At 43.2% G+C, this 16109-nt stretch overlaps 1 protein-coding gene across 4 annotated transcripts in view; it reads left to right on the plus strand.

Annotated features, from left to right (window-relative positions):
* The window catches only part of b4galnt4a (beta-1,4-N-acetyl-galactosaminyl transferase 4a), a 973366-nt gene that overhangs the window by 509833 nt on the left and 447424 nt on the right, over positions 1-16109 (plus strand). For all 4 annotated transcript variants that reach the window (XR_010976333.1, XM_068045982.1, XM_068045983.1 and 1 more), the window contains exon 3: positions 2010-2123. Coding sequence is in view for 3 of the 4 variants with exons in the window: in XM_068045982.1 (XP_067902083.1) it covers positions 2010-2123 (114 nt within the window). In the remaining variant the exon portion in view is untranslated. The remainder of the gene's footprint in view (positions 1-2009; positions 2124-16109) is intronic.

The raw sequence follows: 16109 nt of genomic DNA on the forward strand, positions 1-16109 counted from the left end.
GTGCAGAGCTTTGATCTGATCCATTGGTTGGTTGCTGAATCGCTTTGCTCTGTCTGTAGCATGCTGCTTCCACTGTTCAGCATGCATGTAGACCTGTGTTGTAGCTTGACCAGGTTGGCACCTCATTTTTAGGTATACCTGGTGCTGCTACTGGCATACTCTCCCGCACTCCAATTGAACCAGGGTTGATCCCCTGGATTGACGGTAATGGTAGAGTGAGGGATATGCCAGGCCATGAGGTTACAGATTGTGCACAGTGCCTCATGGATGCACAGTTTTGATTTTGAGCTGCTAGATCTGTTCTGAATCTATTCCCTTTAGCACAGTATTAGTTGCCACACAACACGATGGAGGGTATCCTCAGTGTAAAGACGAAACTTTTTCTTTACAAGGTCTATGCAGTGGTTACTCCCACCAGTACTGTCATGGACAGATGTAGCTGTGGCAGGTAGATTGGTGAGGGCGAGGCCAAGTAGGTTTTTCCCCTTTTTGGTTTTCTCACCACCTGCCGCAGGCCTAATCTGGCACACATGTCCTTCAGAAGTCAGCCAACTCAGTCAGTAGTGGTGCTACTGAGCCACTCTTGGTGATAGACATTGAAGTTCCCTACCCAGAGTGCATTCTGTGCCCTTGCTACCCTCAGTGCTTCTTCACAGTGGTTTTCAATATGGTGCAGTACTGATTCATTCATAAGGAGATATTTGGGCAGATGACCGAAGGCTTGGTTAAAGAGGTAGGTTTTAAGGAGTTTCTTGAAGGAGGAAAGTGAGGTCGACAGATGGAGAGGTTTAGGAAGGGAATTCCAGAACTTAGAGCCTAGGCAGCTGAAGGCACAGCCGCTAAGGATGGTGCGATTAAAATTGAGGATGCTCAAGAGGCCAGAATTAGAGGAGCGCAGATATCTCAGAGGATTGTAGGGCTGGAGGAGGTTGCAGAGTTAGGGAGGAACAAGTCCATGGAGGGATTTGAAAACAGGGATGAGAGTTTTAAAATTGAGGCATTGCTTAACCAGGAGCCAATGTAGGTCAGTGAGCAAAGGGGTGATGGGTGAATGGGATTTGGTCTAAGTTAATACATGGGCATCAGAGTTTGGAATGACCTCAAGTCATACGATGTGGGAGGCTGGTCAGGAGTGCACCAGAATAGTCAAGTCTGGAGGTAACAAAGGCGTGGATGAGAGTTTCAGCAGCTTATCAGCTGAGCTAGAGCGGTGTCAGGCAATGTTAGGGAGGGGGAAATAGATGATCTTGGTGATGGTGCGATATGTGCTTGAAAGCAAATATGACACCGAAGTTGTGAACGGTCTAGTTCAGGCTCAGGCCATGGCCAGGGAGAAAGATAAAATCAGTGGCAGGGAGTGGAGTTTGTGGCAGGGGCTGAAGACAATGGCTTCAGTCTTCTCAATATTTAGTTGGAGGAAATTTCTGCTCACCCAGTATTGGATATCAGATAGCCCTCTAATGTCTCTGTTTTAAATTCTCATGCTTATGTTAAAATCCCCCCATGGCTTCACCCCTCTGTACTTTTGTAACTTCCTGCAGCCCTGCAATTCCCACCCAGTCCTGAACTCGCTTGTGTATCTTCTCTCCCCGTGACCCGTCGCCTCCCCACCATTGGTGACCATGCCTTCAGACACCTGGCCCTTACTCCCTCGAATTGCCTCCTTAAATCCTGTTGCGTGTCTCTTCCTTTAAGACCCTCATTAAAACATTCTTTTTTTGACCAAGCTTTTGGTCACCCCTTGCTAATATCCCTCTTTCTCCTATGCACCTGCAAAGCACCTTTGGAGGTTTTTTCCACATTATAGTAATAAATGGTGGTTGGTGTTCTTCTACAAACAAAACATTTGTCAAATACATTAAGGGAAATGGTGCCCCTTTGACGGTGATGATCTGACAAATGGCACAATATGACCACCAGGTGATCCCAACTTGCATCTAAAAATACACCTCTGAACTTGTCACATGGTTACTCTGTTGTTATAGATAATCTTTTGTTTTATTTGACAGCTGGACACACTAAACAAATATGGTAGATCTTCACAAGATGAGCCTGACAATTATCAAAGAGGATCCAGACAGCCTTTCAACTTGACTCAAATATGTTTGCCATGGAAACCAGAGGTGAGTATCAGAGATGAAAAGCAATGTTTGGAAATACTGCATATAAAACTAGTCCAGAATCTTCAGCAGACACACTTTAATTGAAATAAGAGCTTTTTTCCTATGTTTGTCCTCCACTCTGAACAACCAAAAAGTACCAAGAAAATTCTAAGCAGTTTTGCTTTTGAAAATTGATATTACTTTGTATCTTCTCCACTTACAATCACCTACAGCCTATATTGTTGGATGCTGTCCTATAAAGCTGTGAAACACAAGAAAGTGCCACTGCTCCAATATGTTTAGGAATTGGTGCATGAAATGTGGAAAAATAGAGTCAGTAGCTGGCAGTTTGGGACAAATAATCTCTAAATCTGTTCATATTTTCCCTAACTTGCAGACCAAATAAAGAATTATTTGTTTTTAGAATCTAATAGCAGTTTTATTAAGTCTCCTCTCTTGCTCTCTCATTTTCCTCATTTTGTCTCAGTACTATAAAACCAATGACATTTGCAGCATTTGCTTTCTCTTTCTACAGATGCTGAGATCATAAGATCCACTTTGCACATTTGTAGCCTTACTGTTTATCACAAATGTTGACACTCTGCTTATCTGTGTAGGGCAAAATTACACATAAAACCCATCCCTGTACCAGGCCAGGTTTGATCCCCCAACATCCTCACTTTGTTGAACCCATATCACATATTCTGAAACTCTTCCTCAGAATCTCAGAACTGTCAAACATCTTAACTATCTCACTTTCCCCTTTAATCTCCAGGCTTTTACACCCAAGAGTGATATTACCTAGTTATGCCTTCATGATTCGTCTCCTCTCCTATTCTTTTCAGTTTAGTGGTGTTCTGCACTGTGGACCTTAGCTCCTCACCTAGATCGCAATTTAAGATATAGTTCTTCACCTCAACCTCAGAGGAGCACCCACTACTGCACTGATGTGACATTTCAGTCCTGAATTTAACCTCTAATCAGCTCAGTGGGAATGGGCCAATGCCTGTTTTACACCCTGTCTGGTTTTATGCTCTATTGACCTCGATAGAGTGTATAATTGGATCAGGGTATAAACAGGACATCCAACCCAAACCCACCACTTTCCCACCAGGCATCTTAGGTTAAAATTGCAGCTTTCATTTTCCGCACCAACTGTTCATTTCATGAGACTATCCATTGGGTATCATTGATGAATTATGGGCAACTTTATGCTATAGACTCATGTTCATTGGGAGCTGAACTGAAAGAGCAAAAAATAATTGTTCACTTGGAAGCCTTACAGTTAGCAGAATCCTTCCAACCCATCAGTCCAGGTAAGGTGAAGGGATACAGTGTGCCAGTTGACTATTCCATCTGTATCGCCTTAAACAAGATTTTGGTACAGCTCATGAAATGTCATTTGTGCCATAATAATGAAGCTGAAGGGATCTTATCCAATTCAAGATAGCAGTGGGAAATGGTTGTGAGTGGGAGTGTCCATTAGGATGGAGCTTAGAACACTGATCTAGGAGCCTGGGATGTCTGGGGAAAACAGAGTGTGGGTCCAGGGAGGATCAAATATAATTTGGCAAAGCCTCTTGTTCAGGGATCAGGAAACATTTAATAGGAGAAACGTTGAACTGTTCTGAACTCTGGGAATTGAAATTACTTATATTTTATAACACAGAAATAGATCATTCAGCTATTCTGCTCATTTTTATGTTCCACATGAACCTCCTCTGACTCTATTTACTTCATCTCAACCTATCAACATATATTTCTGTTCCTTTATACCTTATGTACTTACCTAGCTTTCCCTTAAATGCATCTATGCTATTTGCCTCAACCATTCCATGGTGTAGTGAGTTCCACATTCTCACCACTTGCTGAGTAAGGAGGTTTTTCCTGAATTCCTGATTGGATTTATATTATTTTATTTCATATTTTTATTTAGAGATACAGCACTGAAACAGGCCCTTCGGCCCACCGAGTCTGTGCTGACCATCAACCACCCATTTATACTAATCCTACATTAATCCAATATTCCCTACTACATCACCACCTTCCCTCACTTCCCCTACCACCTACCTACACTAGAGGCAATTTATAATGGCCAATTTACCTATCAACCTGCAAGTCTTTGGCTGTGGGTGGAAACCGGAGCACCCGGCGAAAACCCACGCGGTCACAGGGAGAACTTACAAACTCTGCACAGGCAGTACCCAGAATCGAACACGGGTCGCTGGAGCTGTGAGGCTGCAGTGCTAACCACTGCGCCACTGTTATTTAGTTTTGGGTTTCCCACCAGAAAAAGATTTGCATTTATATAATGCCTTTCATGGCTACAGGCCATCCCAAAGCATTTTACAGCCAATTAAGTAGTGTTGTAATGTCGGAAATATAGCCAATTTACACACAACAAGATCCCACAGACAGCAATGTGATATGACCAGATAATCTGTTTTCACGATGTTGAATGAGGGATAAATATTGGTCAGGACACTGGGAATAACTCCTCTACAAAATAATGCTATGAGATCTTTTACATCCACCCAAGAGGGCAGACAAGGCCTCAGTTTAGCATCTCATCTGAAAGATGGCATCTCCAGGAGTACAGCACTCCCTCAGTACTGTACTGGAGTGTCAGGCTTGATTTTTGTGTTTAAATCCTAGAGAGACTTGAACCCACAGCCTTCTGGCTCAGAGGGAAGAGTACTCTCAACTGAGCCACATTTGGCACTCAAGTAGAGCTATCTTCTCTATGTCTACCTTATCGGATTCCTTCATAATTTTGAGGACCTCGATCAGGTCACCGCTCAGCCCTTTTTTTTCCTGGTGAAAAGAGCCCCTTTCCTGATACTTGTACCTTCTCAGTTCTGATATCATCCTTATAAATCATTTTTGCACTTTCTCTTGTGCTTCTGTATCCTTTTTATAATAGAGGCCAGAACTGTTCACAGTTCTCTCAATGTGTCTAAGGTTCTATAGAAGTTTAACATAACTTCTTTGCTTTTAAATTCTATTCCTCTAGAAATTAACCCCAATGATTTGCACGTTCTGTGACTTTGTTAGCCTGCATTGCTGCTTTTAAGGATTTGTTTATCTATACCCCTAGATCCTTTGCACCTCAACCTCATTTAACCTCTTATTTTCCAAGGTGTAGGTGACCTCCTTATTCCGCCTGCCACCTCATACTTACCTATATTGAAATTCATTTGCCATTTACATACCCAAGTTTGTTGACATCTTCTGGTATTTTGTCACAGTTTTCATTATTATTATCAATTGCCCCAATTTGGTGTTATCTGCAAACCTTGATGTTATACTTCTGACACCCTAGTCCAAAACATTAATGAATGAATGGTGAAGAACAGTGGTCCCAGCACTGATCGCTGTGGAACACCACTTCCCAAATTCTACCTGTCTGAGTAACTACCTTCAGCCCTACATTCTGTTTTCTAGCAACTTTTCTATCCATTGTGTCACTTATTCCCTGAATGCACATGCTCTGACCTTATTCATGAGTCTACTATGCAGAACCTTATTGAAGGCCTTTTGAAAGTCCATGCTCATCACTGAAACTCCATGAAAGGAGGTGAGGAGCTGCTCAATAAATAACTGTCACTGGAAAAAAATCCTGGAACTCCCTCTCTAACACCACTGTGGGTGTATTTGCACCAGATGGACTGCAGCGGTTCAAGAAGGCAGCTCACCACCACCTTCTCAAGGGCAATTAGGAATGGGCATCCTTGCCAGTGGCGCCCACGTCCCATGAAAGAATAAAAAAAATGTGGAATCGATACCTATAGCATTAAATTAGGAGCTATTGTGGCTAAAGGCAGGACATAGGTAGTGTCAGATGTTGGTAAGTTTGAGTTTTATGATTTAGGTTCTTTCAACATTTTTAACTTGTGCTCATAGTAGAGAACCCATTTCTAGAAGCACACTAACTCGCCTGTGAATTAAAACTTCCACCCTTCAACAACAGCAACAACATACATTTATACAGTGTCTTTAATGTGGTAAAACAGAATACGGTAGAAGCATTTTCAAACAAAATTTGACACGGAACTACACAAAGAGATATTAGGAAGGTGATCAAAAGCTTGGTCAAAGAGGTAGGTTTTATGAAGTACTTCAAAGGAGAAAAAAAAGAGGCGGAGATGTTTGCGTAAGGAACTCCATAGCTTAGGGTCTAGGCAGCTGATGGCATGGCTGCTGATGGTTTAGTGAGGAATCGCAAGAGGCCAGGATTGGAGGACTGTAGAAATCTCAAAGGGTTGTAGGCCAGACAAAGTTATAGAGATAAGGAGGGGGACAAGGCCATGGAGGGATTTGAACACAAGAATGAGAATTTTAAATTTGAGATGTTGCTGGACTGGGGGCCATTGTAGGCACAGGGGTGATGGATGATTGGGACTTGGTGCGAGTTAGGATACTTGCATCAGAGTTTTGGATCAGCTGAAGTGCGATTGAGATGTGATTGGATTAGAGTCTCACAGGACTATTGATTATTCCTTATCTGTGGAGCCCACATTCCTCCAAAAAAGTGGGAAATTATAGATTGTTATGTTAAGGCTAAAACTAATAGATTCATTTGCAGGTAAGATAGTGCCACAGAAGCAACAACTGTGATTTATCATAGAGCCTTTAATGTAAAAAACAACTCAATGTACTTCATAGAAGGTATATACAAAAAAAAGTTGAACGAGGGAAAAGAGCAATTAGCTGACTAATAATGTTCAATGATATCGGTTTTGAAGGATTATTAAAGAAGGAGAGTGAGAGGTGGACTGGCAGAGTGAATTCCAGAATGTAGGATCCGGGTGGCTCAATACTCAGTTGCCAGTGGTGAAGCAAAGGGAGAAGGGCTGCACAAGAGGCTGGAGTCAGAAGAATGCAAAGCTCAGAGGCTGTAAGAAAATGCTGAAATACAGTAGGGTAAAGCCATGGAGGTATTTAAAGATGAAGATGAGAATATTAAACTTGAGATGTTGAAGGACGGAGCAATGTCAGTCAGTGGTTTTTGAAAGGTGGTAGACGAAAGGGCATCAAGGACAGCATTGAAGTAGTTGTGTCCTGATAGAATCAGCCCACAAGTAGTTAAAATATATTTACCAGAAGACACTTCTGAGACAGTCCAACAATCTGCAATACTTTTGGAGTAAACAGTCTTTTATAGACTTCCTGATGCAAAGTTTGTACGTGAGTGATGCTGTTCTTAAATCAGCCTGTGAACCCAGATTTTTATCTTCTGTGCCCAGGTATCTGAAAGGAGCACCTGTCACAAATTCAGGCACAAACTGTTCACAATTTTTCATCATCCATTTTAATGGATGGAAAATTGTGGTCAGTTTATGCCTGAATTATCTCTAGGTGCTCCCAGAGGGAAAAGCTTTTATGTTCAGGCACTGAAGATGAAAAGCTTGATCACAGAATCTACATGCCCATTCCAATAACTAAACTAAATTGAACTGAAGCTATAACAAAGCAGCCTTGTCATATATATTTTTAGTGTGAAAGGCTTCAGAACTGATAGCTCAAAGAAAGAATGATGCATCCAGTTCATGGAATCATTTCATGGGCATCTGTTTGCTGTTTGTCCAGGCCTGCCATATCAGTTAACTTCTGGAATTTGATTAGTACCTCAGACAAAGCTTCTGCGCTGTGGCTAATGTTGGAAACAACCTTTTGAAGATTAGTATTAATTGACTGCTTCCATCTTAATGGAGTTATTTCTGAAACATATTTTGTTCTGTATATTTAAAAAAAATTAATTTGCAGATGTGGTCATTGTTGGCAAGGCATTTATTGCCCATGCTTATTTGCCCTGAGAAGGCGGTAGTGAGCCACCTTCTTGAATCACTGGTAGTAGTTTGGTACAATTCAGTGACTTGCTACGCTACTTCAGAGGCCATTTAAGAGTAAACCACATTGGTGTGTGACCTGAGTCACCCAAAGGGCATTAGTGAACTGGTTTGGTTTTTACAACAATCCAACACTTTCACTGATAGTAGCTTTGTAAAACTGAATTGAGATTACCATGCTGGGATTTGAACTCACAGGGTGAGATTTTACCGGTCGCTAAGTGGTTGGTTAGGAGGGAGGGGCAGCTGGTAAAATGGTAGGGAGCCATGTTGGGAGGATTGCCCGACGCAGTCCTGCAGCTGGGCCATTTGATCAGTGGCAGGAATGGCTTTCATCACAATTAAGTCTCAGGTGTGTGTAAAGCAGAATTTCTCAATTTCCTTAATTTTAATGGGAGAGAAAGGAGTTACAACCTGTAAGATATTTGTTCGTAATTAAAAATCTGTAATTGGCAAAAATTGTAGTTGAAAAATAAGTATTAAAAGTGTAGATGGGACAGAAATTGGGAACTAAAAGAGCAAACTGGCAGGGTGAACTGAACCTTGTTATTGCTCATGGAGTACTCTCTGGAACAAGTTGAAAATTGGAGGTGGGAGCAGGTCTGACGCAGTTCGATAGGTTAAGGAGGCAGTTGAGTTAACATGTGCAGGTGCAACTCAAGAATTGTTTGTCTAGGGCCACATTCAACAAGTTTGTGATTGCTGAATAGTACAAAGGGTAGAATGACATGAGTGGAGTCCATGGATAGAGTTGAAGTTGAGTGCAGATTTAAGAGACAGTTGGGTTAATCAAGTGAGTGTTCAGGTTTATGGATCAGTCAGGGGATTGAAGTTTGCTGACAAAACTGGAGATTACATGGGTAAAAAGGTTGGTCAACTGTGTGTTGGAATCTACTGACAGCCCTTGTCAGTGATGACATTAATAACATCTGTTATTCACCTATGATTCATCAATTCATTCCAATGGAAACGAAAGGAGTACAATTGATGCAGCAAAGGTGAAAATATTCTAAGAAACATGAGTTTATGTGTTGCGTTATTGGGTTTGTATTAGTAACATTGGAGAGTGTTCTAGAGAAAGTCTTAGATGCCTGTACAGGTTAACAACTGTTTATTATTTACAGTTATTATATACCTTCTCCGCAAGCCACCTAAGCTAGCATCCTTCGTACTTCTATATCTTCATCTCAAGCCAATCTCATGTGACTGTTACATCATTGCTCGTACAGTGGGAGGCATCTCTCACGATCTTCGGTATTAACCCTTTACATCCTTATACTACTATCACGCCAATGTGCTTTCTTGAATGATAATTTTCTTTATTCCACTGACTGGAGATCTGAATTTGTATTTTTTGAAGAAATTTTAAAAAGAACAGATAAAAAAAAGATGACTTTGCTGCTAGCTTAGGATGGCCACCTAATTTGCAACACTGTATCCTACATTGCAAGGCTTGTGAGGAGGGAGATGAAATGCCTACTCATTCCCCAGCAAGAACCAAGACCCAGGAAGTTTAAGGGAACTGCTTGTTCTTTTTCTTTTAGCAAGAAGAAATACTGCTAACTGCTATGTTTGAATCACTGAGTGACTGTCACGTGACAAGCCCCTCCCCATCTGTGGGTTCAATCTGGTGTTTTCTCTGCAGCAAAGGAAAAGCTTCTAGACTCTGACATGCAGAGACATAAGTGGGGATCCCTCTCTCTCTCCATTTCAGCTTACAAGCTACGAACTCTGCTTGTTGACTGACCACCTTTGCCTACTCCGGCTACAATCAGAAACCCTGTTGCAGCAAATCATCTGCATCACAGTCTCCAAGAGACCCACCGAACCAGTCATCTACCTCTTCAAACTAAAAGCCTCAGGACCACCGAATTCAGCTAGAAGCCAGCCGAATCACTAAACGCCACAGACTGTATATCCCTTTTTTTCTATGGACTCTAACTCAACCAATCTACCATGGGGCTTATTCACTGTTGCCTATTGAGAGTTCATCAGATTATGAGATGATGAAAAATGCCATCCTGGGTGCATATGAGCTAACCTGGAGGTGGAACGTCAAACTTACCTTGAGTTTGAAAGAGCTAAGCAGCTTGTATTTGACCAATGGATATGACACTTAATATAGAGTCCACCTATGAAAACCAAAGAGAGGTGATCCTCCTCGATTTCAAAAACTCACTTCCCCTTTCCATAACAAACCACATGGAGGAACAAAAGGTTCTAACAGGCAGGCAGCAATACTGGCTGATGATTATACAGTTATTCACAAGCCCTTGCCCCAAGGGAAACACTTCCCTGGTCACCTCCAAAAACCTGAAAAGGATAGAAGATGGGAGGGTGATAGGAGGATGAATAGCCATGGACGAGTGCACACACACAGGATTCTCCTCAGGCCAAAAAGGAAGATGCTGAGAACAGGAGTGATGCCCGAAAGCCTTTATGGTTCCATTGTAACAAGGCAGGTCACCTTCGACCTGACTGCTGGAAAATACAGGAAAAACCCATAGGAGTAATCAGGGTACACTAGGCCAGTGCAGAAAAAGGGGCCCTGATGGAAAGCACAGCGAACCAGTCTGTGGCTTTAGGTGCGGCAGTAAAACCCAGTAAACCTACCACTGAGAGTGTGGGAAAACTTAACAAAATCCCTGAGAGTTACCAGGAATTTGTGTCCAGAGGAAACGTGACTCCATACCTCTTGAAAGAGGTGAGTAAGCCCATAGTAATACTTAGGGATACAGGGGCCACCCAATCCCTTCTGCTGGGAAAGGCAATATCTTTCCCCCAGAGAGTGCATTGAATGCTAGAGTGCGAGTAAATGGTATCGGACGAAAGTATATGCCCTTACCTTTATACTGAGCGTGACCTTATTTCAGTGCTCGTAACCATGGGAATTGTTCCTAGTTCATCTGTGGACGGGGTTGACCTGCTCCTGGGTAACGATCTGGCGGGGGCAAAAGTGGTAGTTTCCCCTGTGGTTTTAGAGAGACCGAAAGAGGTCAGGCAGACAGAGCAACTACAGGAAAAGATCCCTGGCATTTTTCCTGACTGCCGTGACCCGGTCAATGGACAAATAAGCTCCATCAGAGGAGGCTGAACTGGCAGTGCAGACAGATGACTCTACTGTCTGGTTATCTGAAACCTCCTTTGGGAAGGTAGAGGACCCAAAGTATGGGTTAAACAGGTCTTCCTTGATCATGGCTCAGCAAGCTGACCCAGGGTTAAAAATGTTAGCACAGACTGCCCAAACTGAAGCTGAAGCAGAGAGAGTTCCAGAGTGCTACTATTTAAAGGATGAGATGTTGATGAGGAAGTGAAGACCTTCTCACAGACCTGCAGACGAAGAGTGGACAGTGATTCACCAGGTAGTGGTGCCGCTGAAGTACCATAGGGAAATATTGAGAATAGCCCACAAGATTCCAATGGCTCAACATGTCAGTATCAGAAAAACACAGCCCGCATCAGACAGCATTTTCATGGCCAAAACTCCACATGGATGTAGTGGAGTTCTGTAAGATGTGCCACACATGCCAGGTTGTGGGGAAGCCTTAAGCTGCAATAAAACCTGCACCCTTAATTCCCATACTGGCTTATGGGGAACCATTCAGCAGAGTGCTGGGAAATTGTGTGGGGCCCCTGCTGAAAACAAAAGGGGTTACCAGTATCTTCTCACCATTATGGATGTGGTTAATCGATTTCCAGAGGCTATCCCTCTAAGAACTATCTCTACCAAGGTAGTGGTGGAGGAGCTAACCCAATTCTTCATCCGATATGGGCTGCCTGCTGCTGAGATCCAGTTGGATCAGAGCACAAATTATATGTCCAGTATTTTTCAAAAGATCATGGGTAATCTGGGCATAACGCAGCTGAAGTCCTCAGCCTACCACCACAGTCACAAGGGGCTTTGGAGAGGTGCCACCAGATCCTGAAGACCATGATCAGGGCATACTGCTATGAGTACCCCATCATGCAGGCCCCCACCTGCCAAGAATGAGGTACATTAATTTTGCCACATGGACATTAAATTTCAAATTGTTGCTGGGAAGAAGAGAAGGCCTGTGTCAAGGGGTTGCCAGGAGCTTGGCTGGAAAGACATTTTTTCATATTAACAGACAGTTTTTGGGAAAAAAAGAGCTATCCCCTGCTCCAATAAAATCCACAAACAGATGTGGTCAGATCAGTTGGTCACATCACTAACCTGCTTGGCAGTCTGGGATTTATTTTTCTGAATTTAGCAGTTTTGAACTGAGAGCTGGCAGAAATCTCTTTGCTCCTGGATTGAAAAGACCTCTCCTGGCTGGCTTACCACAGCCTCTCCTGTCTGCTGCCATCTCTTTAGATTAGAGATACAGCACTGAAACAGGCCCTTCGGCCCACCGAGTCTGTGCCGACCATCAACCACCCATTTATACTAATCCTACACTAATCCCATATTCCTACCAAACATCCCCACCTGTCCCTGTATTTCCCTACCACCTACCTATACTAGTGACAATTTATAATGGCCAATTTACCTACCAACCTGCAAGTCTTTTGGCTTGTGGGAGGAAACCGGAGCACCCGGAGAAAACCCACAGGGAGAACTTGCAAACTCCACACAGGCAGTACCCAGAATCGAACCCGGGTCCCTGGAGCTGTGAGGCTGCGGTGCTAACTATTGCGCCACTGTGCCGCCCTTTCTCTTTCTCACAGAACTCCAAAAAACGACTCATGAATCCAAGAGAGAAAAGTCTCCTACAGTGAACAAGGTTTAAGAAGAATACTGAGCCCCAATGAAAAGCAAGAATCTACCTCCAATCAAGGACTCGACAGTGAGCTTGAAGAATCGTAACAACAACTCTTCAGATATTGCCTCAAACCTTTCCACTTTATTTTTTCTTCTGCGCTTTTCTGTCTCTATTTGCGTGTGTGTATCGCGTATGCATACTTGCATGAGTGTTTCATGTATCCATAGGCGTCAACCGAATTAGAGTTTAAGTTTAATAAAATTTCACTTTTCTTCTTTGAACCTAAGAAAGCCTGTTTGTGCTGGTTTCTTTGTCTTATAATTGGAAAGCAGTGAACAAGGATTCACCAAGAGCAAGCTAAAATACAGTGTGTTTAAAAATAAACCCTGTTACAGTAAGACCAGGTGAAGGCTAAAAGGGAACCCTAGACCTCTTTCTCATCTGGTCATAACAACCCTCAAAACTGAGACAAAGGGCTGGGATTTCATCTGTTTGCTACCAGGGACTCACCCAATGAGTCCACTGGCTTGAGGCTCTTTGAATTAGTTTGTGGACACGGGATGAGAACTCCCCTAAAACTAATCAAGGAGAGGTTTTTGGGACACAGGGACAAATATTCCCTGTTAGACTACATCTCCATGTTCCGAGAATGGCTCACGAGATCCTGAGTGGTGGCTTAGGAACACCTAAAAACCTCCCAGACAGCTATCAAAAGGCAGGCAGCTAAACATGCCAAGGCCAGAACATTTCAATCCACAGACCATGTGTTAGTGCTATTACTAATACAGGGAGAACCATTGAAAGACCAGTTCAGTGGCCCTTATAGCATAATAAAGAGAATTAGCAAGGGGAATTATATAATTGATACCCCAAATCATAGGAAAAAGCAAAGGCTGTGCCACATCAATATGCTAAAACGATATCACAGCTGGGAAAGGGACAAACAAGCACAAGTCTGTCAGGCAGTCCAGAAGGAGGAGGGTGAAAGGGACAGTAAGGATAAGTTAGAAGGAGGCTGGAAGGATTCCCAAATCGAACCCCCTATCCTCCGCTTAGCTAATACTGAAATGTTAAGGAAATTAGACACTGTACTCGAGATACGAACATCATGGGACAGGACGTCAGAAATGTTCCATCCATCAATGTCGGCGACCATGCTCTGAAAGTGGTTCAAGAGTTCACCTACCTAGGCTCAACTATCACCAGTACCCTGTCTTTTGATACAGAAATCAACAAGCACATGGGAAAGGCGTCCGCTGCTATGTTCAGACTGGCCAAGAGAGTGTGGGAAAATGGCGCACTGACACGGAACACAATAGTCAGAGTGTATCAAGCCTGTGTCCTCAGTACCTTGCTCTATGGCAGCGAGGCCTGGACAACATATGTCAGCCAAGACCGATGTCTCAATTCATTCCATCTTCACTGCCTCCGGAGAATACTTGGCATCAGGTGGCAGGACCGTATCTCCAACGCAGAAGTCCTCAAGGTGGCCAACATTCCCAGCATATACATCCTACTGAGCCAGCAGCGCTTGAGATGGATTGGCCATGTGAGCCGCATGGAAGATGGCAGGATCCCCAAAGACACATTGTACAGCGAGCCCGTCACTGGTATCAGACCCACCGGCCGTCCATGTTTCTGCTTTAAAGACGTCTGCAAACGCGACCTGAAGTCCTGTGACATTGACCACAAGTCGTGGGAGTCAGTTGCCAGTGATCACCAGAGCTGGCGGGCAGCCATAAAGGCGGGGCTAAAGAATGGCGAGTCGAAGAGACTTAGCTGTTGGCAGGAAAAAAGACAGAAGCGCAAGGAGAGAGCCAACTGCGTGACAACCCCGAGAACCAATTTTATCTGCAACGCCTGTGGAAGAGTCTGTCACTCTAGAATTGGCCTTTATAGCTACTCCAGGCGTTGCTTCACAAACCACTGACCACCTCTAGGCGCTTACCCATTGTCTCTCAAGACAAGGAGGCCAAAGAAGAAGACTGTCCTATTTAAACACAGAACAGAGAGGAGACCTAACAAGGCTGCTCATAGTGTTTAAACAGATCTGCAGGGACAAACCAGGGTGCACAACCCTAACCCTACATGATGTGTGATGTAGGAAAGACTCCGACCATAAAACAAAATCCTTATCGCCTAGGTCCCAGGAAACTGACCCAAATTCAAGGAGACACAGAAAAGCTCATAAGCCAAAGGAAAACCCTCAGACAATAAAGTTTTTTGTGGCAGATTTGGAGGGTGGTGATGGTGGTGGTGACTGCAAGTCAAGTATCCTAACTGAGGAGGAATTGTGGGCCAGGCTGGATGAGCTGGAACAACCGGAAGAGATGCAGGATGAAATTGATAGGTGGTCTGAAGCTGCAAGGAAAAAAAACCAGCACTGGGTTAAAGTACAAAATGACTATGAAGCACGTCAAGGCAGGCTTAAAACTTTGCCTGACGAATTGTCTTATGATGTTATGGTGCCATTTGGCCCATTTCCAATTATGCCAGGACAGCTAATCCACACAAATGAAGTTACTGTTTTACTAGGTGACAATTGGTTTGCAATGTGCTCTGCAAAGCAAGCTGTTTGTCTGGTGGAGCACAGGAAAAAACATGTACAAAAAGTACGGGATGATCTTCAGAAAGGTCTGAACAACTTTGAATCCAGGGTTGAGTTCACTGATACAGAGAAACTGGAAAAGGAAAGTATTGTAGAAATGCATGAGGAAATTCAGTATATGCTGGAGCACAAGCTGATTGAGCCCAGTCAAAGCAGTTGGAGTTCCCCAGTTGTGCTCATGTACAATCCTGGATAAAAAAAATACTAAACCAGAGCATGGCTATGACAGTGAGACTGAGAAGTGTGTATGTGTGTACAGTTTCTTTTTGATTTGTGACCTCATAATGAAATATTCCTGTACTCGCATTTCATTTCGTGTGGTGAGGAGGTGTCATGCCAAAGTGCTTTGTTGAATGATCATTTTCTTTATTCCACTGACTGGAGATCTGAATTTGTATTTTTTGAAGAAATTTTAAAAAGAACAGATAAAAAAAAAATGACTTTGCTGCTAGCTTAGGATGGCCACCTAATTTGCAACACTGTATCCTACATTGCAAGGCTTGTGAGGAGGGAGATGAAATGCCTACTCATTCCCCAGCAAGAACCAAGACCCAGGAAATTTAAGGGAACTGCATGTTCTTTTTCTTTTCGCAAGAAGAAATGCTGCTAACTGCTATGTTTGAATCATTGAGTGACTGTCATGTGACAAGCCCCTCCCCATCTGTGGTTTCAAGCAGTTTTTTTTTCTCTGTAGCAAAGGAAAAACTTCTGGACTCTGACATGTGCAGACCTAAGTGGAGATCCCCCTCTCTCTCCATTTCAGCTTACAAGCTTCAAACTCTGCTTGTTGACTGACCACCTTTGCCTACTCCGGCTACAATCAGAA

The sequence above is a fragment of the Heterodontus francisci genome, chromosome 14 (assembly GCF_036365525.1).
Source record: "Heterodontus francisci isolate sHetFra1 chromosome 14, sHetFra1.hap1, whole genome shotgun sequence".
Taxonomy (NCBI): domain Eukaryota; kingdom Metazoa; phylum Chordata; class Chondrichthyes; order Heterodontiformes; family Heterodontidae; genus Heterodontus; species Heterodontus francisci.